Below are 22,434 nucleotides of genomic sequence, written 5' to 3' on the forward strand. Positions count from 1 at the left end.
CCAAGCGAAGGGACAGAGCTAGCTGTAAATCCTTGGGAATGTTTTTCCCAGGTGTCTTTTAACATTAAACAAACAGCCAAGTTACCTTTCCTCTCGCCCAGTCTCCTATGCCACAACTTGTACAAAAAAAGCAGGTGGCAAGCCAAACATCAGTGCCTGCTGTGACTGTCCCCAGACCAGCGACATCCCCACCCAGCAAACCTGAGTGACATCCCTTTGCCCTGAAGGGACCCAGACAGTGCCGCGAGCATGACCTGCTGGGACCCAATGCAGAGCTACCCAAACCTGAGCTGTTGCCGAGCCCTGTGCTTCGGGCAGCGCTAAATTATTTGACCCCCTGGAAAATGTTGGGGGAAAAAAGATCTCTGGAAAGGCGAGAGCTGCGGTCCTTTAACTGGCCGGGAGGGGAACCAGAAAAGAGACTTTTCCAAGGTGAGCAGGAGGGCACAAGGCAGTGGGGAAGCGGGGCTGGGATGTTACCCTCGCATAGCATCAAAGTGCACAAACAGTGGGTTTTCCCCTTCACAAGGCATCTCCCAAGCAGGCGAGGTAACAGGCTTCCAGCGTGCCCGTCCTGGGGTCAGCACCTCTTTGCTGCTCCGGTTATGTTTTACTGCCAGGCTCTACCACAACGTCCCGTTAAGCCGCAGAGAAAAGGCCAGCGGAGTCTCATTTGAGCAGCCTGGGCTGGTGGAAGGTGTCCCTGCCCATGGCATGGGTGGAATGAGATGATCTTTAAGGTCCCTTCCAACCCAAACCATTCAATGGCTCCAGAAAAGGCCGCGGGGTTACAAAGCTCTGTCTGTGCCTGCTCCAGGCTCGGGGGGGGATGGGGGCCGGGGGGGGGGGGGCTGGCACGCCATGCCCATGTCCATGCACACCATCCCGTGGCTGCTCGCACCCGCCTGGGGTCAGACACAGCGGCAGCAGGATTTTGGGGGCAGATCAAACCACTTCTAACACCAGCTGGGGCCAGACTGTCCAATGGCGGGGGGGCAGGACGTGGACCCCTTCGCCCAAGGGCTTTCAGACCACTTCCAGTGAAACAAAACCGGAGGGACAGAAAGCAAACCCCAGCCGAACGGTGCCAGCTGAGGCCGAGCTCAGCCGCTCGGAAGCGAGCTCAGCTGCGCTGGTTCGAAACAGAGCAGGCTTTCTGCAGGAGGCTCCTCGGGGCACCCGCTCCAGCCAACACCAACACATCCCTGCCCCTCCAGGGACAAACGCCGCCCGCGCTTCCTGCCCCCGCGCTCTCACGAGCACCATTAAACAGAGGGGAAGGAAAAGCCAGCGCTGGGACACAGGGCAGCCCCTCTCCCCATCACTTTTGTCCCCCTCCTCCCAGCCAGGCGTGCTGCCATGACCCCTCCGAGCCGCTCCCCAATGCTCGGGGAAGGTGGGTTTGGGGAGGAAAGCTGCCCCCGAGCTCCTGCCTGCCTCGATGCTCCCTCCTCCTTTAAATCCCAGCTCCTCTCCGACTCCTCACAAAATGTCTCCGCCGCTGCCTGCCAGCCCTGGCTCCAGCCTCCCAAGAGCTAGCTGTCGCCTCGGTGTCATTTAGAGCGGCTTTGAAAGGGGGGATCTATCTTTATCCGCGCCGGGAAGCGCCATGCGCGGCTCTGGCACTGTGCAAGTAATTAACAATAATGAAAAGTTGAGGTTGCCATGGATATGCTGTTCTATTTACATCGCGCATCTCTCCCCATCACCCAGACCCGTGTGGCAACCGAGGGAAATCAGAACCCCATTCACTGCCTCGGCGTGTGGTTTTATTTTTAACCGGGATGCTGTAACAGCCGGGCAGCCCAGCGGGACGTGGGGCAGGACAGCGGCTGCTCCTGCCCAGCCACAGGAGCTGGCTGCTTGTTCGGGCTACGGCTTGGGCTGCCAGCGAAAAGAAACCCATTAAAAGCATTTTTCAGATACCTCAAACTAATCGGTCATGACTTTGCTGTAAACAAAAAAGGAAGGAGAGGGGAGCCAGTCCCAACACACCTTTTTTAAGAACTTTGCTGCTTTCAGACCCTGCTTTGGGACCAGTGTTAGTTCAGTTTGGAAGCAGCAAAAAAGGAAGAAAAAGAAAAAAAAGAAGGGGGGGGGGGGGGGGGGGGGAAGAGAAAACAAAGGAAAAGCAAAGGAAAAGCCACCAGCCTGGGTGTTGTTTTTGGCGGGCTGCTGCGCGGGTGTTGCATGCACAGCGCTCCGGGAGTGCCAGACCTCGTCAGTACACTGCAGGCTCTCAGCTAAGGATTGCAGTTGGCTTAATTAGAGACTCAGGTGAACATGAAAGATTAAATATGGAACAAGGCTGGGGACAGGCAGGAAGACAGCCAGTTTGGGTTAATGTGCCGATACAGGTACCGGCAGAATTAATTACACCGGGACTGGGGTGATGCAGGGAGGCTGCTGCTCCATCCCAGCGCAGTCTTAGTCACCACTAATAGCTGGTGCACGAGGTATGCGCGGTATGAATCTTCAGGGCTGTGTTATTCGCCTGTCATTAAAGGCTGGATCGGTGCTGGGGTTGGGGTTTTTTTTGGGTCTTACAGCTGCCGTCACACCAGCAGCAAACGCACTCAGCCCAGGGGTGGCTCAGCCCTGGGTGCTGGGGGTGCTGGAGCAGTTCCCAGGGCCCGTGTCACGGCCAGCGCAGCCCCCACGGCCACCCAGCTGAGCAGGTAATGCCGATAACCAGACACAAGAAGCCCTAGTTTTAGCGCCTGCTCGAATTCCCATCAGGTGGGGCCCGTGAAACCTAAACCATCTCCTTTTGGAGACAAACACTACCGCACTGGAACGGCAGCTTTTCAGCAGCGGTTACAGAAACGCCTGAGCTGCTCTCCTGGCTGGTGTGACACAAAAAAGGGAAAAATCCAAACCCCTCGGCTATGCCCCATATCCCCGCTGCTCTTCCATCAAACAGGTCCAGCCACCTTCCAGGGAAAACCAGCACAGATTTATCAGGGAGCAAGGAGAAAGCGCGCACAGTGGCACAGGAAAAGCACTCATGCTGCCACCCTGTGCCCTGCAACAAGACCCCATGGAGGGTGCGGGGGAGCGACCCCGCCAGCAGCCCCCCAGCCTGCCTGGCTGCTCCCCACAGAGCAAGTGTGGGGAGCCACCACCAGACCACGTGTGTGCTGGGTCAGGACTGTGCGGGAACCCGGTGGGCAACAATGGGGTAGGAAAGAGCATGAGAAACCCAGACATGGGGTCAGGCGCAAGCTCAGAGCATGCGAGGTGCCCGGTGTTTTGGGTCTCTCTGGAGCAGGAGCTGTTGGGCAATGCTGGCTCCACCACCAGCTCCAGCCCCAAGCAGGGATCACCTTTTGCACCAGAGAAAGCCACCTGGCATCCCTTGAGCTTCCCATGCAATCACTGACATCTCATTTCTTTTGCAAAGCCTGTCTGGAAAGTCAATGTTTCATGAACCAGCATCTGCAGGCGCCAGCACTCCCCAACCCTTCCCATTAAATGCGATGGGGACGTGAGCTTGGAGCACCTGTGCAGCACCGGAGGGGCAGGCGCTGCAGGAGCCCGCCACAGGCTGGGCTTCCAGGGGGTGCCTGAGGTCCGTGCGGTGGGGCAGAGACCCCAGCTCACCCAGCCGGGAGGCAGGCGATGTGTGCGGGCCGGGATGCGGAGGGAGGGAGCTGTGCTGGGAGAGGTGTGAGGAGCAGCGAGTGCCTCTGGGGAGGCTGAGCTGCCAGGCCACGTCAGCCCAGCAGCCCTTGCTTCCCCGCCTGGCCACAGAGCCTTTCCTGGGGCGCGGGGAGAGGGGTCGGGGGAGGACACAGAGCATCCCCCCAGCCGGGCTGGAGGCACATACACCACGGCTCTGGCTTGCGCGGCTGCACAGCCCCGTGACTCAGCAGGCGAGCACCCGGATGAAGCTCACCACACCCTCCCGATCCCAAACAGCACCCCGGCACCCCTCTGTGCCCAGCATTTAGCCAAGGGAGCTGCCAAAATGCAGCCCATACCGGTGTCCCTGCACAAGGCACATCCCCACACCCCCGCTGCCAAACAAGGGGCCGGGCGATGCAATCAGGGCACCCGCAGTGCAACAGAGAACCACCGTGGAGCAGCTCCCTATGACCCTAGAGAGCCCCCAGTCACCTACAGCCCACCAGGTGGGACAGCAGAAGGAAAACTGGCCGGGAGGACAGTGCTTTCCTCCCTCCGCGTGGTGCGGGCAGCCAGGAGTGGGCAGGGATGCCCGGGCCAAGGCACGAGGGTTGCCCTGGCGGTGACTAAGCCTCGGGCACACGTGGCTCCCCACAGCCGAACGCGGCCAGGTGCAACACGCCTGGACTGTGGAAACACTTCCCGCTTCACCCACACGCCCCGTGGGTCAGAGCATCCCAGGGTTTGGAAACAGTCGTGCACCCCCGCAGCCCCCTGCGCCCCGGCAGCCCCTCTGCAAATATCTCCCCTTGCGGCCGTGGGCTGGGATACGCTGCCCGCTCTGCTCCTCTGCTCCTCGTGTCACCGGAAAGCGACCAGAAACGCTGCCGTGCTGTGACAGCCCTCTGCCTCCCCAGAGAGGCCCCCAGTGACCCACATTCTGCCACTTAAATCGCACGCAGCAACCTAACGCTGGGGTTTTTGTTTCCCCCCATTAAGAAGCCAGAGCCCGAGCGCCTGCTCAGGGATCTCTGCTCCACGCTGTCACCTCGCATTGAGCAAGAGGTGGACGATGGCTCAGCGGCTGGATTTATCCCCAGAAGATTGCTCACTGCCTCCCCTCGGGTCCCTGCTGCTGTTCGGGGGGTGAGGAGGAGAAGGCAGTACCCCAAACCCATGTCCCGGCTCTCTCAAACGCTCCAAAGGTTCGTTGTTCGGCTGGGACGCGAGTGCTACCGGGGCAGTCAGTGCCGGTCGCTCTCCGGTTTCAGCCACCCTGGGATGCAGCTGTTGCTATCAAAAACCGGGAGGTCCCACGTCCCTGGGCTTTTTGCATCACGCAGGGACCTTTTTTTGTATCACGCCCGTGCAGGCGGCCGAAGGCGGGGAAGAGTAAAACTCTGGCGTAGCCATGGAAACTGGAGAGGATGGATGGATGGATGGCGGTGGATCCCACGGCGTGCCACAGCCCTGTGGAGAGCAGCCATCTGCTCCCCACTCAGCCGGCCTGCGTGACCCTGCGGCTGCTGATCACACCCTGAGCACAGACTAGGGAGGAAAACACCCCGGTGATTAAGCTAATAGCCCTAATGATCACCTAATGGACTGCAGGCCAGACGCACCCCTCGGGAATGCGCCGGGTGCCCGTGTGGCTCACCCCACAGGGTGGGTTTGAGCCCTTCCACCGCCAAGGGCATCACGGGGCGTAACCGCGGGCGCTGAAGCATCTCATCCCCACACAGCCTTCGTCTCTTCCAAGCGAGGCACAAGTTCCTACGGGAAGGGGGGGAAACCTGCCCGCAACACGACGTCTGCCTTGGAGGAGCTGCTGCTGCTGCTGCTGCCCTGCACAGCCCGGACCGTACCTCTCTGGGAGGGCAGGCTGCCTGCCTGGGGCAGGGGGCCCACAGACCCACCGCCGCCCCCCACGCTGGGGACGGGGTGAGCAGGTGCCCAAGAGAGCCCTCGCTGCCCACCACCTCTCCTGCGCTCGAGCAAACCCTCCAGTCCCCCTGCCCCCCGCACCCCCGCCCTGGCCAAAGCAGCTCCTTGCGGGGGGGGGCGGAGGACACCAGCCTTTCGGCAGCAGCCAGCCCACCCGCTGGGTGCCCCCGGCCCCCCTTCCCACCGTCACCGCCGGCGCCGAGTGCGGGGAGGGGCTGACATTGCCTTTTAGCTCTGGCACTCACCGCATCTGCTGCGCCCCCGGGTCAAAGGCCCCCCGAGTTTCGCTCTTTGCATCCTCTAACCCTGCGACAAACGCATAAAGCTCCCGGTGGGGTGAAGGTTAAAAGCACAAGTGACACCAGCATTAAAAACACCCCTGCACCACGGTGCGAGCAGCTCAGAACCGCCCAGGATGAGGGGGGAGTTTATTCCTCATTTAACAATGGCCAGATGAGGGGTTTAGGTTCCTGGGGAGAGGACCCCACAGGTTGCTGGGGCTGCCACCCCAAAACCCATCCTCATCCTTCCCATGTGGTGTGGGGCCGGCACCACCACGCTGCTCCGAGCGCCCCGCTCCCAGGGAGACCCCCCCGAGGTCCCGCTATCTCTCAGCTTCCCGGTAGAGTTGGGGTGGGCCAGGGGGGTCATCACTGCCCCCGGGAAGGTGCAGCTCCAAGGCAGGCAGCAGGGGAAGAGCAGAGCTGACGCAACGTGGAGGCAAAGCAAACCTTGAGCTTGCAGAGCCGAAATCCTTACATTTTCATTTCTTGGCCTTTTGAGGTTTTCTTAATTTGTCTATTTTTGTTCCTCAGCCACCTCCGCGCGGAGTGTGACGAGAGCCCTCGCTGGAGAGGCAGGGTTTTAAGGAAGAGCGCTGGCTGTTACAAAGCAGCGAGGCCCTTGGAAAAGCAGCCTCCGGAGCGATGCAGGGAGCCGGTGCCGAGGGCCGGCTCCATCGCGGCTGCTGAGTCACGGAACTGCCGGAGCCAGCAGCGGAGGCCGGGGCGGGCAGGCTCCCTCCGCGCGAGTTTGGCTATTTTGATCTGAACGTGCAACAACAAAAGCAGAAAGTGAGCAAGAGCAGGCCGGGGCGGCAGCCGGGGGGTTACAGCGGAGGCTGCCCCCCTCCTCCTCCTCCTCCTGCTGTCCCCAGGGCCAGCCATGGTCCCACCTGCCATGGGGGGGGGGGGGGGGGGGCAGACCCCACCACCTTAGCCCAGCGATGGTTTCCAGCTGGAGCTGAGCTCCCCCCTTCGCCGCACTGATCTCCCTTCCCATCGCCATCCCTCCACGGGGACCCCGGCCCGGGATGTGCCTCGCCCCCTGCCCGGTGCCCACAGGAGCCCCCCGCCACCCCCCTGCCCCCACCCTGCTCCCAGCACTGGGGGGGGAGCAGCGGCTGGGGCTCGTCGTGTCCCCAGCTCACAAAACCCAGGCCTGGCTCTCCTAGGACTGTCCCCCTCCCCACTGGGCACCCACCTTGTTACCATGGGGGCTCTGGCATGTCCCCATCCCCAAAGGGACCCCACATGTGCCACCCCTCACAGGGACCCGGCCACACACCCCTGCACACAGGGACCCCCTCATGTCCCCAGAGGGGCCCCACCAAGTCCCTTCATTGACTGACACATCCCCATCCCCCCAGGGACCCCTGCTTGTCCCCACACACTGTCCCCAGTGTCCCCAGCCCTCCCGGGACCCCCACTTGTCCCCACACGCCATCTCCACTTATCCCCAGCCTCCCAAGGACACCCATTTTTCCCCACACACTGTCCCCATTTGTCCACAGCCCCACAGTGACAGCCATTTATCCTCAGTTGTCCCCACACACTGTCCCTGCTTGTCCCTAGCCCCCCAGGGACACCCATTAGTCCCCTTGTCCCCACACACTGTCCCCAAGGATGCCCACTTGCCCCAACACACTGTCCCCAGTGTCCCCACTTGCCCTAGCCCACCAGGGACTCCCCATTTCCCCCCCCCCACACTGTCCCCAGTGTCCTCACTTGTCCCTAGCCCCTCAGGGACCCCCCATTTCCCCCCCCCCCACTGTCCCCAGTGTCCCCACTTGTCCCTAGCTCCTCAGGAACCCCCCATTTGCCCCCACGTACTGTCCCCAGTGTCCCCAGCCCCACAGGGACCCCCCATTTTCCCCCACACACTGTCCTCAGTGTCCCCAGCCCCCCCAGGGACCCCCCCATTTCCCCCCCCCCCCACTGTCCTCAGTGTCCCCAGCCCCTCCAGGGACCCCCCCATTTGCCTCCACACACTGGCCCCAGTGTCTTTGCTTGTCCCCAGCCCCCCAGGGACCCTCCATTTTCCCCCACACACTGTCCCCAAGGATGCCCACTTGCCCCAACACACTGTCCCCAGTGTCCCCACTTGCCCTAGCCCGCCAGGGACCCCCCATTTTCCCCCACACACTGTCCCCGGTGTCCCCAGCCCCCAGGGACCCCCCATTTTCCCCCACACACTGGCCCCAGTGTCCCCAGCCCCCAGGGACCCCCCATTCGCCCCCACACACTGGCCCCAGTGTCCCCCAGCCCCCAGGGATCCCCCATTCGCCCCCACGCTCTGTCCCCAGCGTCCCTACAGCCAGCCCCCCAGCGCCCCCAGTCCCCCCCGCCCCGCCGCGCCCCAGCGCTGCCGCACCCGCGCGGGCGGCGGCCCCTTTAAGGCCGGGCCGGCTGCAGCTGCCCCCGCCCGGGGGCCGGGCCGGGCGGGCCGGGCCCCGCCGTAGCCTGGTAACCGCGGCCCGGCGGGCGGAGGCGGCCCCAGCAGCCGCAGCCGCGGAGCCCGGCGCCCGCCCGATAAAAGTCCTGCCCGCCGCCCGCGGGGGAGCGCGGAGCCGCCGCGGAGCCATGGTGAGAGCGGGCCGGGCCGGGGGGGGGGCTCGGGGGGGGGGGGGGGGGGCTGGGTGCGACCGCCGTAACGCCGCCGCCTCCTCGCCTACAGCCCCGAGAGGTGCCCCCGCTGCGCCCCTCGCCGTCCCGGGGGGCCCCGTCCGCGTCAGAGCGGGGCTGTGCTGGGGGGGGACGCGATCAGCCCCCCCCGCCGACCGGTGGTCGCGGCCACGGTCAGGGGGGCGGTGCAGACCACCGGGGGGGTGGGGCGCGGAACGCCGGGGGGCTTTGCCGGGAGGTGCCTGAAAGAGCAGGACGAGGCAAAAAGGGGGGTTGGACCCCCAGGGCAAGCCCGGCTCGAAGGGGTGGCTCACCCCGCCCCCCCGCCGCGCGGTGGCCCAGCGCGGGGGTCCCCGCTTCCCTCCAGGTGGGAGCCCCAGCCCGCGCCGGAGCGGAGCGCCCCAGCCCGGGCTGCGGGGTGCCGGCCGCCCATGGCACCCCCGGCTCGAGGGGGGGACCCCGACACCCCGGCTGCGGGCGCCCTGAGCTCCCGGCGGGGGGTGAGCGGGGGGGCCGGGGGTCGCTAACCCGCCTGGGCACCGAGCGAGTCTCTTATTCTGAAGCGCCGAGCGCTGCCCCGGTATCGCGTTGCAAGTTCAGTTTATCCCCGACGCCGCGGCCCCGGGGACGGGGGAGATGGGCTGGCACAGCGCTCCGCTCCCTTGGGGTGCCCCGGGCCCGCGGTCCCCGCTCTGGCAGGGGGCCGGTCCCCACCCCCTCCCCCAGACCCCTCCGTCCGCCTCGGCGCGTGCCGTTCCCGGTGGCAGGGATGGCCTCGGTAGCACGCTGCCTCCAAACAAGAGCCCCCGGCTGGGAGAGCGCCGGTGGGATCGGCTGCCGTGGCTCGGCGGAGGCGACCCCGCGCAGCAGCCAGGCGGCCGTGCCAGCCCACCTGCCCCCGGGAGGTGTGAGGGTGTGGGGGTGCTGCTTTCCGGCCCCCCCAGCCTCCCAGAGCTCGCCCGCCTCCTGTGCGGGGTACGCACATCCCAGCCTTCCTCCAGGAGCGACGCTGAAATCCCAGGGATTTCACCCAAGCCCCGGCTGCTCCGGGCTCCGGCACGGCTCCCGCGTGGGTCAGGGCCATACTGACGTTTGCGTGGCTCAGGTCGGTACCCGATCCCAGCGGGAGTCTAGGAGCTGGCAGGGCAGAGCTCAGGCTGCTCCGCTGCTAGCAGCACACCGGGCGTGGGGGAAGGTCTGTCTGCGGGGGGAGGAAGGAAGGGCAGAAGCCCACGCCAGGAGGTCTCAAGCAGGCTCTGTTCTGGGAGCCGCTACCGGCTCTGGCCCAAGGAACCAGCCCCGGGGCGCGTCCGAGTGTCCCAGCAGAAGTCGGGAACGAGGAGAAGGGAAGAGGCAGCGGGTGCCGGGAGCGGCTTTGCTCCCACTCCCCATGCGCTGGCTCCAGCGGGGCCATCTACACGAGGCTGTTCACCAGCACAGCGGAGAAGCCTTCCCGGCTTCCTACCACTGCTCAGGACCTTCCTTCCAGGGTGGCTTTCCCTAGAAGGCGGGGGGATGCCTCAGAAAACCAGGAGCTTCTCCCAGCCCCTGCCCTCTCCAGGTACACAGCCCTCACCACGCACCCGCGGATTTATCGCTTCAAAAAAAAAGACATGCTGAGCAACCATAATGCAACCAAAAATGCAACCGTCTGGCAGGTTGGGCTCTGGCAGCTGGAGATAGCTGAGAAATCGCTGAACGGCAGCCCCGGCTGCTTGGGAATCAAGCCTTGAACTGGAAGGCAAACGCACTGCCCACCCATGCTGGGCACCGCGGGGCTGGGGGTGCCTGCCCCAGCAGTGATGCCTGCGGAGCTGCCAACGCTGCAGCTCGTGGACTAGTCTCTCACAGCTACTCCCCCACTTAAAAAAAAAAAAACAACAACAAAACAAACAACTTTAAAAAAACCCCAAACCAAAACAACCCCCAAACACCCGGCAGGCTTTAGTTTCCCAGCAGGAAGGCTCAACAAGTGCCGCTGCGCTCGCTCCAGCCCTGCGTGGGCTGGGGTACCTGGCCTGACAAGACTTAATTTCCCCCTTTGCCAACATCCCCCTCCACAGCGCGGAGGGTGCTGCGGGTCCCTTCCCGTCGCCGGGAGCCTGAGCAGCAGCCCGCAGGGGCGGGAGGCCTGGTTCGCAAAGGAAATCTGGATTTGCTCAGTGTCCCTTCTGCCGAGCAAAACGCTGTTTTGCCACGCCTTGAGCAGGCAGAGCTGCGCACCGGGAGGTGAGGGGTGCTGGCCCTGCGCTGCCTCCATGGGAAGCATTTGCTACCACATGTAAACTTGATTTCCAAGTAATTGATTAAAATTGGCCTCCCTTCCTGTTACCCTAAGCAACCCCATCGATGTGCTGAGAAGGTGACCTCATTCCTTACAGCTGCTGCAGGCGGGCGGCTGGGCGCAGCCGACCAGCCCATTCCCATCCTGCTTCCTCACTGCTCTCCCTTCAGCTCTTGCTCCCTCCTCTCGCTGCCCCGTGCTGAGCCGCTGCCTGGCCCTGGAACGCGTGGGCAGCCGCTGCCACGGGGCATTCCTGCGGCGGGGGCTATGGCACAGCTGGGTTTACAGAAGATGCCAGGCTTTGAGACCCCCCCGGAGAAGTCGGGCTGTGTTCAGCATACACCAGTTGGCAGTGCCCCTGGAAAAGGTCCGGGTGAGCGCCAGCATGGAAGCACCAGATGGTTTCCAGGGCACATTGCAGTGAATTTGCAGCTGCTTTCAATTTTATGGGTTTTAGGGTAGGGCAGGGACAGGGCAGCCCCCAGCAGCACAGACCTGGGCGAGCCCTGCGGTGGGAGCCGAGCAGCCCTGGTCCCAGCAGGGTCACACACCAGCAAACACACCAGGTCTTTCTGTTTTGCTCAACAGGGAAGAGATTGTGTCCCTCCTGTCAGCTGTGACTGCGCAGGGCACATCCCCAGGAAAAACAAGGCTCCATCTTGCAGCATCTGGGAGTCAGAGCCAGGTGTGGGTCTGCTCCCCACGCATCCCCCCCAGGTCGTGTGTGCACACTGGGAACACCAGAGCTGGGGACAGAGCAGGGGAGCTTTTCTGAACTCCACCTGCAATCCAGATGCCATCAGCAGGCACTGAAAGAAGCAGTGGTGCTTTGGAATAGCCGGCATCTGGGCTCAGGGTTTGACAACAGCCCTTGGTGCTCAGCTGAGTACAGAACTGATACTGCTCACAACTGTAGGATCCCATTCCTGCCTCCTGAAGGCTTAATTCTGGGTTTTAAAGTGTTTCATGCACCCCACCAGAGTTTTTAAGGAAGGTGTGGATGGCTGCGCTGCTGGCTTGTGCTGGGGCCCTGCAGGTGAGCCCTGTGCCCCTGCTCCTCTTTCCGAGTGACTGGCACGCAGAGCATGGCACATTAGAGCCGATGGCTCCAAAATAACAGGCATCGCTTTAAAAAGAAAGATGGTTTGTTTTTCTCGCATAAAATCCTCTTGCTGGTTGACGAGGGAAGCTTTTCCCCAGAGCACAGCAGCTGTATCGTGCAGGAATGTATAAACACCAGCGTGCTCTGGGCGGTACCCCCACCTTGCTCCATCCCTGCGCGCCGGCCGGCCACTCTGTGGCTGAGGTTTTGCTCGCAGCTGGCGGGATCCAGCTGCCAAGTGGAGAGGGAGCAGCGCTGCCCGTTCCCACTCTGCAGCAGCAAGGAGGGGACGGCTGCGTGGCTCGCCGAGGAGGTAGTGGCAGCATGCACCGAGAGCCAGCGGAGCTGCCACCCCCCGCCGGGAGGGGCACGCAGGCAGCTGGGGGCCCTGGCTGGTGGGCCAAGTAGCATCCTCAGATAGATCCTTCCAAAAACCTCACCGCCCTTTTTAACTGCTCCTTTGGTGCTGGGAGAATAGCAGATGGGGGAGCTAGGTTGGGCTCGCAGAGCGTGGAGGGGCCGAGGGGCTGGCAGAGCGCTGCTGGATCTTCAGGAGCTCATCAGCTAGCCCGAGGTAGGAGCCGCCAACCGTCAGGTGTGCCCTGATGGTCTGCAGAGGCTTGTGGTGCTCCCCGTGCATTTTGCCGTTGCTCATTAACCCCTGCGTAAGTTTGCTCCCTCTATTAACCTCAGCAGCCTGGGCACAGGCTGAGGCTTGGTGGTACGACATGCCTGCAGCGAGAGCGGGGGCTGGCTGCGAGGGTGAGGATGGAGCATGCTGCTCCCGGGCTGCAGGAGGCAACCGGCGGGGTGTCGCCAAGCCCTGGCTGTTCCAAGCCCACCCAGAGCACCAGGCACACCAGCAGTGCTCATGGAAGACGAGCTGTGATGCAGGAGCATCTGCTGTCACCCTTCTGAAGGCAGCGTCGCAGCAGGCTGGGACAGGCTAATTAGGGTTTGTCAGCCCTGCAGCCCAGAGGGCTGGCTCGGGTCACGGAGCAGCCTGAATTCCAGGTGTGTGGCGGAGGCAGCGCCACACCGGGGGAAACAGGGCTTTGAGCTTATGGACCGAACGCCTTGGGGCTGGGGTGGGTGAGCAAGGGTAAGCCGGGCATCCCTGGCAGCCGTACCCCGCGAGCTGCTTGTGCCAAGGGGAGTCATGTCATGCCCACGACGGCCACGAAACCCGCGGGGAGTTACCGGGGTGTTCCTGCCAGCGCCGGGACCCGGTTGCGCTGGTGCTGCACAGGCAGCCAGGCCTGCTCAGAGCTCCGGGTAGACAGATTATTATCTTGATTTAACATCTGACAGCTCCCATCCTGTGCTCGCCTGAGATGATAACACAGGCTGCAAGCAGGAATCAATCAGGGTTCAGTCAAGGCATCCTCTGCCACAGCCAAGCCACTCCACCATCGCCTCCTGCTTCCCCGTTTCAAATCCAAATGGCTCATCCCTTCGTCATGAGGCCACGTTGCTGGCTCTGAACCACAAACCACACTCCCGAGGGGGCCTGCGGCGGCACCGGGAGCACACCCCAACAAGCCAAGGCAGGAGAGCCGAGACCCCAGCGGAGCAAACAGCCGCGCCAGGGGCAGGAAGAGGAGCAAGAAGCCAGCGGCTCCCGCACGTCCTCCCCCCTCTCAGCTTGGCTGGGTGAGCTGCGGCCGCTCCAGGCTCCCCTGAACTCAGCTCAAGCGAGACCCGACCTGGGGAATGGCTGCACTTTGTGCTCTCTGCCCACATTTATTTTCAATGCTGTTCTCCAGGACCATTTCTGAAGCAGTTTGCTGTTCAGCCTGGCTAGGAAGAGCCCTGAGCAGGCTTGTTCATTCAGCACCTGCAATATTGACTCTTTTCTTTACTGCAGCATTAGAGAGCATTTGTCATCTCTAAAATGAATAACTTTTCCTCTCCTGGGAAGGGGGAGAAGGCTTGCTTCAGTACTGACATTTCACACACCCAGCCCACAAGCCTGCTTCAAATCCCAGATGATGCTCTGGGAATAAAACCAGGTGTTTTGGTGCCTTTGCTCTATCAGCAGAGCAGGGCCCATGACTCACCTGGTCCTCCCCATGCACAAACTTGCTGAGCACCTCTGGGGCCCTGCCCTCCGCACCCTCCGAGGGTGCCCTGCTGAGCCGCAGCCCTCCCAGCAGCGCGAGGGCAGGAGGAGCAGGAGAGCTGCCAGAGAGCCAGGGCAAGCCGGTGGGCAGCAGCAGAGCCAGAGCAGGACCAGCCATCCCTCCCCACCCGCTGAGCTGGCTACCACGCCACGCAGTTGCAGAATCTCATCTGTTCCAGGGGTAGAAGAGCCTGGGAGATGCTCCCACCTCTGCCAGGTACCAGCTGCACTGCCACGTTACTGACATACAGTCCAACACAAACTGCAAGTCCTGCCTAAGTCCTTTAGGGACAAGCCCCAGCCTCTGCTCTCAAGCCAGAGGAGCCCTTAAAAAAAAAACAAAAAAACAACCCAACAAAAACACAGCCTTAAAAATCAGAGAAAACCACTCAGCAGCACCAGAGTAAGAAACCAGAAGCTCAGGCTTGCCAGCTCATTGTCTGGAGACTGACAAGCAAGGCTCTCCCCTCCTATCCGAGGGATCAGTGTATTTAGCCAACATCTGCCTGCCTGCCTCTGTCTTTTGAGCTTTCAGAGGTGTTTTCAAGCCTTTCTCAGGAGGTCCAGGAACGAGGAATGCTTTCCTGTGGGAATTGCAGCCTTTGTTAGCAGGACTGCATTCCTGGGAACAAAAGCAAGAGAAACAAACTCCAGCTATCGCACCATTTGGAAGAACAGAGCCATAAGCATTGCCAGCCGTGACCTTTCTGAAGGCCTGTACTACCTGAGACACAAACCAGCCCACCCGTGGTGGTGTAGTGCTTTTGAACCCCCCCTTGCCTAGAGAGGAGCTGCTCTGATGCCAGGAAATCCAGCCCAGGTGGGACACAACCCAGTGTCAAACTGGCCAGCCCCACCAAGGCACACACCAGCAGCCTTCCACAGGAACAGCGACCACCAGCAAAGCACCTGTCCCTTCTTCTGGCAGACCCAACCGCAGACAAACCGCACAGCTCGGCCTTCGAGGTACAGCAGAAACACACAGAGCACTGATATGAGCCAGGCAGCCTTACCTGAGCGGTGCAGAGCGGGGAGCTGGTGGGTGCAGGATGAGGTCCCAGCCGCGATGGGTGCTGGAGAAGTATCCCTTTGCTGTAAACCTGCACCCCAGGATGGTGCTGGCTGAGAGCTGTGGTGGAAAGGACCCAGAGGCTTTGAAGACTGGGGTCATCTCTAGGCTCTAATTATCCACTTGCTTCCCCCACCCTGATTATGCAAATGAGAGGAATGGCAGAACCCACCATTCTGCCAGGGAGGGAGGGGGCTGTGCTGCTCCTGTGGCACCAGGGTCAGGGACCCCCGGGACTTCTGCCACCCCGGGGGGTCCCAGCCCTCCCCAGTGGGGTGAAGAGGGGGTGGCAGCTGGTCTCCGTGCACGGGGAAGACCGAGGCAGAGTCTAGAAAGTGACATGCTGTGGGTCAGGGCTGTTACAAGGTTAATTAGTCTATTAATTGGAGTCAGCCCAGCAAAGGATGGCAGGAACACCTGGTTGCTACCGGCCCACCCCCAGCCAGCCTTTGCCCAAAGGACCACGCTGCACCCTCTGGGAATTCAGCTCTTTGCAGGAAACCACAACCACATCCCGTCTGCCTTGGAAGGCGGCCCCTGCCCACGCTGCCTTGGGGACAGCCCAGCTCTGACCCTCGGCACCGCAGCCTGCACCACCTCCCAGCGGGTGCAGTGTGCCGGGGAGCGCCCGCCGCCCCTCGTGGGGTGACGAGCCAGGCTCCAGCACCCCGAGGACGCTGCCATCCGGCTTGTGTGACCAGCCAGCCTAAGCAACCACTCAGAAACCCAAAAAAAACCCCCAAAACCAAACCAAGAAAAAGCAGGAGGAGATGTGGTTTGTTTTTTTTTTTTTTGTCAGGGATGGTGCAGACTGGCTGTACGAGCACAGCTGCCCATCTGTGCACAGGCACGGCAGGACCCGCAGCCAGCACCCCTCCCCGTGCAAGGAGCCCGTCCTTTGCAGGTGCCGCAGGTGGCGCAGCCGGAGCTGTGCTGTCTTGTGCCTTGCTTATCTTCAGCTGGTTCTCTCTTTTTTTTTTTTTTTCTTCTCTCCACACAACAACAGCTGGGAAAAGGCTGTTTGCTCTTTCCCTCTGTCTGCCCCAGCACAACAACGGGAACGACTGCACGGGGAGCAGCAGTGTTGGATTACGGCAGGGACGGCAGGATAAAGCGGGTGTGCTGAGAAAGGCAAACGGAGTTTCACGGGAGCGAAACAGCAGACTTGAGGCAAACCTTTGTCCGGAGCCGGCTGGGGCCGGGCAGGAGGCCTGCGAGGAGCAGCTATCAGGACAGATAAGGGCTGGCACCTACAAGCCTGGTAGGCGCCACACGCAGCTTCTGCCATCCGAGGCAGACGAGGCCCCTTTCATTTTCAGGCTTCCTGCAAGCCGGCAGCTGCTCAGCCTGGTATGTGTGGGCAGGACCGTGGCTTTGTCACATGCCTGAGACAGCATGTCGTGGCAGTGGCATCCCAGCCAGCTCCCGCTGTGAGAGCTGGGAAACAGGGGAAGGGATGCTGGCACCTGCCCCTCTCCCTTAGTGACTTTCCCCCAGCATCTGCTCTTGTGGTCGGCCGGCAAGGCGGCATCCTTGGATACCAGGCATTTGGTCTGAGGGAGCACAGCAGCCTTATCTCTCGCTTATATAATGAACTCCTCTTCAAAACGTTAACTCTTTCCGGAGGAGAGCTGTTCTGGTTCGAGCAGAGGCAGCACTGCCTGGTGTCAGCCATTTGGAGCCCCAGGGAAGTGACGTGTAACTGGGACACGGGGCTGCGGGCGCCCACCTGCGTTCCCAGCTGGCCCCAAAACGCACCCCATTGCCCTGCTGGTGCTGGCAGCGAGCAGCGGTGGGACAGACGAACACCTCTGGGGCGCTGCTCCTCTCTCCCGGGGAGCAGCGTGTCGCATGGCGGGGAGCCGCTTGTCCGACTGACCGTCCTTCGCGCTGCCGTCTCGGGTGGTTGCACCGGAGCTGCGCCTGGCACGAGGCACCGTGCTGCCAGCCCGTAGCGGCAGTTTGCAGAGCCAGCCCAGCCTGTCACATGCAAATGCCTGGATAAGTTGGTGCCTGCGAACAGGAACCACGTTATGGAAAGCAGCAAAGGCCTCGCGGAGCTCCCCGGGGGAGCAGCTGGAGCCCAGGTGCAGCAGCACAGTGGGGCAGGCAGGGCAGGGAGCACACCGGGTGCCCTGCTGCGGGGATGCTGCTGCCCCGCCGCCATGCCCAGGCACCGGTAGGCCCCTGGCAGGCGAGCAGGTGAGTTGCTCCGGTAGCACCCACCGGCCTCCCCTGCCGCCTGTTTGCGTGTTGCCCCCTGCTAACGTTTCCCAGCCTCCTCGAGGGAGGTGCGGCAGTCAAAAATCCCGTTGGGGTTTGTCGTCTGGCCTCCAGCCAGCTTGTCTCAGCTCCCCAGCGCCTGCCAGCGCCTGGCGGCCTGCCCTGCCTCCCAGCAGCCCTGCGCCATGGCCGAGCTGGCACAGCCCCGGCGCGAAGCCGCCCCAGCCAGCCATCGTGCCGCGCAGCTGCCGAAGCACCCAGCCCTGCCAGGCCCGGCAGCTCCCCTCTCTGACCCATCCCCAAAGCCAGGCCAGCCCCTTTGCCCCTCACCCACGCTCAGCGTGCAGGTTCCTTCATAATTTTAAAGCCGCTCACGGGGAAAGTGAGTCCTGGGAATGGCAACGGATCAGCTGCGTGAAGGCAGGGAGGGCGCGGGAGGGTCTGCCTGGCCCAGGGCTGCTTCGGGGGCAACGCGCTCCTCTCCCCTATGGTCCAGCAGCATTTCCTGGCAGGCAGCTGCTTCACTGGCGCTCCAGGGGCTTGTGTTATTTCTGGTCTGGCTGCAGAAATAAAAGAAGGGGATGCTGCCCCCATCATCCACTTTCTAGGAGGATGCTGTGGCTCACGGCACCAGCTCTGCACCGGTGATTCCAGCAGCACCTCAGGGATCCAGAGCGGGGAGCGCACTGGCAGAAGAAACACAGACCTGCAGCAGCTGTCTGGGACTAGGCGAGCGTCTTGGCGGACGCTAAAGGAGACTTTAGAGCAAATTAATTACTTAAACTTACTTTTTTTTTTTTTCTTTTTTTTTTGAGTCATGACTTCTGTGCCAGCCTCCGATTCCTCTGGGCCCACGGTGAGTTTGAATGCCATGTTGGCAGCAATTGGTGACATTAGGCTCTCGGCAGCAAGCACCTTCCTGAGGCCTCTGTCTGTCCCCAGGGAGCAAGCAGGGAAGCTGTGGTCCCCCAGTTCTTGGACAACCACCTAAATGGGGTGACTTAAACGTACCTGAGCAGAGGGGGCTGCCTGGTATCCTGTTTGGGCCCAGCACAGATCCCAATAAACCTCTGCTCTCTCCGCAGCTCAAGGTTGGACACACTCTGTGAGACATCCCAGCCTGGGCAGCCCGCAGCATCCGTGTGCCGGCCGGTGATTTGGAGCAGGACAGTTTGCTACCACGTGTAAGTGCCTGAATCCTTTGCGTTGTCAGTAACAGCTACTTGAGAGCAGGGATTTCCCCTGCTCAAAGGACTTTATTCCTTTGAAAAAACACGCCTTTCATTGCTGCTCCAGCTGGGTGACTGCGGTGGGGGTGTCTGCAGGGGAAGGCAAGCGCTCGCAGCTGCAGAGAAAATCTTGTTGGGGCATGAACTCAGGCAGCACCGGCACTTTGGGCCCACGGTTTCAGGAGCTGCGCAATAAGCTGCCAGCAGGGAACAAGCCACGGAGGAGACCGTGTTATGGTCATTAAGTTACCATGCTGCAGCGCCATGCCAAAAATCTGCTGGCAGCATTACCAACTGCTGCCGAGACCTGCCGGTGTTCCCCAGAGCACGGGGTGCAGACAGACGTCAGCCTGTTGTGTCAGCCGGTGGCCCCCGACCGGTGGCTGCAGTTGGGGTCTCTCGGCCCTCTGAGGACTCTGACCTGGACAGGTAACTGCTGGAGGGACAGACGCCCTCCCACCCAAGGCACTGAGCATCTCCCAGCTCCCCTCCACGCGGCACCCAGCAACACTTGGGTGGGCTCGCGCTGAGTGGCACCTCTCCCACCACCCATCTCCGGCTGGAGGACGCACAGCTAAGTGGGTCCGGCAAGTGATTAACGCGCTAGGGCTCGGCCCCTTGCTTGCGGCTCCGGAGAAGTCCGAAAGGAGCAGGGGAAACAAAAGCGGGGGTCTTTCCTGGGCAGCCGGGGTCGTGTGGCTCACGCAGGCAGACTCCAAAGCATTAGTCAGTTATTAAAGCAGCAGGAAAAGAGCCTCCCTTGTCCCAGCCTCTGCTTCGGTTTTACTCTCAGCTTCTGACATAACCAGGTCACTCTTTCCACACTTCCCCAGCCTAGATGAGAGCCGATGACTGATCTGGATGGACATGACTCACTGCCTTTTCTAATGAGCGACTTTCCTCTGTTTACGTACTTTGGTGGGGCCTTTTGTATACCTAAAAAAGGAGAAGGTGGCACTGGGGAGAAGGCAGGGTAATCTCAGTTGCTGGCACCTGCAACCAGCCGGAGCCAGCTGTTTCTCACCATGCCTTTGGACTCTGGCCAGTTGTGAAGTTGCTGCTTTTGAGCATGGAGGAGGCATAACTAATCTTCCACATGCTAATCCAGGTGAAATGCTGTCCGGGCCCACAGGTTTAGGCTGCCTAAACCCTTGACAAGTAATTGCAGCTAATTAGGCTGGAAGATTTTTTTGTTAATATCAGTCCAGGCAATGCCTGGGGGCCCCACGGTAATAAACACTGTGCAAACCCAGAACCACCTTACCCCACGGAGGTTTGCCAGTAGGAGGTTGTCCAGGCCACAGGAGGGTGAGTTGGGTTTTCCTTTTCTCTTGCATAGACATGGTCTCATCGGACAGCTGCCCCGCTCACATGGCATTGCTTGTGTTTTGCAGTGACTAAGTGGAGGAAGGTCTTGCTGTCCTACCACCACCAGGCCAGACAATCCTTCCCTTGGCTGAAGATCCCGTTGGATCTCTTCCCATAATGGAAGCGTGAGTGCCAAGATCCTCCATGACCTCCAGAAGCCACAACTCCTTACCGAGAACTCTGATGGCTCCGCGAATGCTTTCTGAAGGTGCCCTCGGGGGCATCGCCCAAATCACCCCCTCGCTGTACCTGAGCCGGGGCAGCGTCGCCTCCAACCGGCACCTGCTCCTCTCCCGGGGAATCACCTGCATAATCAATGCGACCATCGAGATTCCCAATTTTAACTGGCCCCAGTTTGAATACGTGAAAGTGCCTTTGGCTGACATGCCCAACGCCCCCATCTCCCTGTACTTCGACAGCGTTGCCGACAAGATTAACAGCGTGGCGCGGAAGCACGGGGCCACCTTAGTCCATTGTGCCGCTGGCGTGAGCAGGTCGGCCACCCTCTGCATCGCCTACCTGATGAAGTACCACAAGGTGTCCCTCTTTGAGGCATACAACTGGGTCAAATCGAGGCGCCCCGTTATACGCCCCAACGTGGGCTTCTGGAGGCAACTGATAGACTACGAGAGGAAGCTTTTTGGGAAGACGACGGTTAAAATGGTACAGACACCATATGGCATCATCCCAGACGTTTATGAGAGAGAGAGGAGACCCCTGATGCCTTACTGGGGAATTTAATGTGACTGCAGACAGGAAGCACAACAGAAGGGACGCGCTGTTCTGAGTCGACCAGACTGGAGACATTCCCTTCTCCTTCTACAGCCAACTTTGGTTCTTTACCATACAGCAGAACCTCAACTAATTCTCACCTCACTAACCTGCAAGGCCAACGATTCCCTTCAAAGCGTTTCTCTCTACAGGGATTCCCCTATCCGCATTTCTCTGATTTAGCAGAATGAGGTCTCCTTATAAGTTTGTTCCTTTCATAAAGCCTTCCTCCCTTTTTTAGTCAGTTTATTAGTATCCTATGAGGAAAGGCCTAAAAGGCATTTGGCAGAGTTAATGAACAAAGTGCGCTTTGTGATGCGGTAGCCTGGATATTTCGTTAATAGCTTGTTTGCTTCCTTGCAAAATCCTGTAGTGGCTAGGGAGCGGCACTAGCACAGAATGAGCGAGGTCCTACTCGACGGCAGTGAGCTTTTCCGAGAGCCAGGAACGCGGGCGTGCAGGCTTGTGGTGCTAGTGCTGGTGTTTTCTTTAACATCCGTAGTGACTCTCAGTATATAGTGTTTGAGGTCTTTAGTCAGCTCTTAATCTGTAGTAAAAGTTTATTAAAAAAAAAAAAGAAGTTAAGTCAGTCCATGTCGGCCACAAGTCAAAAAAAATTTGAATGATTCAAATCGAATAAATACAAGATCCTTTTTCACTCATTCCATGCCAGGGCCAGAGTCCTGGAATACACTTACACTACTGAAAAATGCTGGTGTTTTTTGTGGGTGGAAAGTAAACAGAGATCTTGTCCAAATGTGGCTCAAGACAGAAGCGAGAGGTTAACCCTCCCCACACCGGACAGCCAAAGAAGTGTTTAGGAAACTCTGTGTGCATGGCCACCTTCCAAAGGGGCTGGGCTGTGTTTTCTAATAGTCAATCAACCAGTAAATCGGAAGTAGGTAAATCTGCTTGATTACGTAGTCTAAGTATGGTTGTGATCTGCCTTAGCCCATTTCTAAATCACTTCATTATGTCCTCAAGGTTATGCTGCATTCTAGAATTATTCTGCGCAAAATGGCGATCTGTTCAACCTCCCGGACAAGGATGGCTTTACGGAGAAGGCTTTGCCTTGTTCTGTGTGTGACGAGAACAATTCCAACCCCAGAGATGGGAGAAGACTTTCCGTGGTGTAGCCACTGTCTCCTGGATGTCGCTCCCCTCCCTGCAGATGGGAAGGGACTGGTTTCCTTGAAGAGTAACTGGACAACCAGGAGAGCAAGGCAAGTCTGTTCCTCAGTGAGACGTTTGTGTCCTCTGTTGCATCTCTGAAGGAGGAATACACAGATTGCTGGATGCTGAGATAGCTATCTGATTTAAATGAGATTCTATACTTGTAAAAAAAAAATCAATAAAGATTAAACAAGAACATGTGTTGGTTTCCTATTCAGAACTGTGCTAATGTATCTCAAGTCACAGCGAGAACATGGTGTAATAGTGAGCAGTGGCTTTAAACAAATCTGGACCGCAGTCTTGAGAAAAATACCATGATCTGTTCCTGTCACTTGGCGAATCTGTTTCCAATCCATGCAGGTGTCCTGCAATTCCTGGTCCTCATCACAAAAACCACCCAATTAATTTGGCTATTTCAAAATGTTTATCTAATTTACACTTAGCTGAACGGCTGAGGTTTTAAGGAACAGCAGACATGGTTAAGGGTTTTCTCCAAGCTGAACCGCATGCTGTGTGAGGACTGCAGCATGTGTAGGCTTCTGGTTTCCCCAGACTAGAAGCCACTAGGGCTGAAATACTGTTATCGCCGATACAAAGCTGTGCAAATGGCCTCAACCTC

General features: G+C 60.1%; 1 protein-coding gene across 4 annotated transcripts; it reads left to right on the top strand.

The window, feature by feature from the left end:
- Window positions 1-8,307: 8,307 nt before the first annotated feature.
- DUSP14 (dual specificity phosphatase 14) lies at window positions 8,308-22,011 on the top strand. Of its 4 annotated transcripts, XM_040577979.1 has the most exons (4): window positions 8,319-8,435; window positions 18,090-18,130; window positions 18,360-18,458; window positions 19,898-22,011. In XM_040577979.1, exon 4 carries the CDS (start codon window positions 20,016-20,018, stop codon window positions 20,610-20,612), a length of 597 nt encoding a protein of 198 aa, XP_040433913.1. In that variant the 5' UTR covers window positions 8,319-8,435; window positions 18,090-18,130; window positions 18,360-18,458; window positions 19,898-20,015; the 3' UTR covers window positions 20,613-22,011. The 4 variants fall into 4 exon arrangements, 3 of the variants coding, with proteins under 3 accessions (XP_040433906.1, XP_040433913.1, XP_040433920.1); XM_040577972.1 differs by lacking the exon at window positions 18,090-18,130 and having other exon boundaries at window positions 8,308-8,435; XR_005825264.1 differs by lacking the exons at window positions 8,319-8,435; window positions 18,090-18,130 and adding an exon at window positions 8,697-14,948 and having other exon boundaries at window positions 19,898-20,014.
- Window positions 22,012-22,434: the final 423 nt, after the last annotated feature.

The sequence above is a fragment of the Falco naumanni genome, chromosome 1 (genome assembly GCF_017639655.2).
Source record: "Falco naumanni isolate bFalNau1 chromosome 1, bFalNau1.pat, whole genome shotgun sequence".
NCBI classification, from domain to species: domain Eukaryota; kingdom Metazoa; phylum Chordata; class Aves; order Falconiformes; family Falconidae; genus Falco; species Falco naumanni.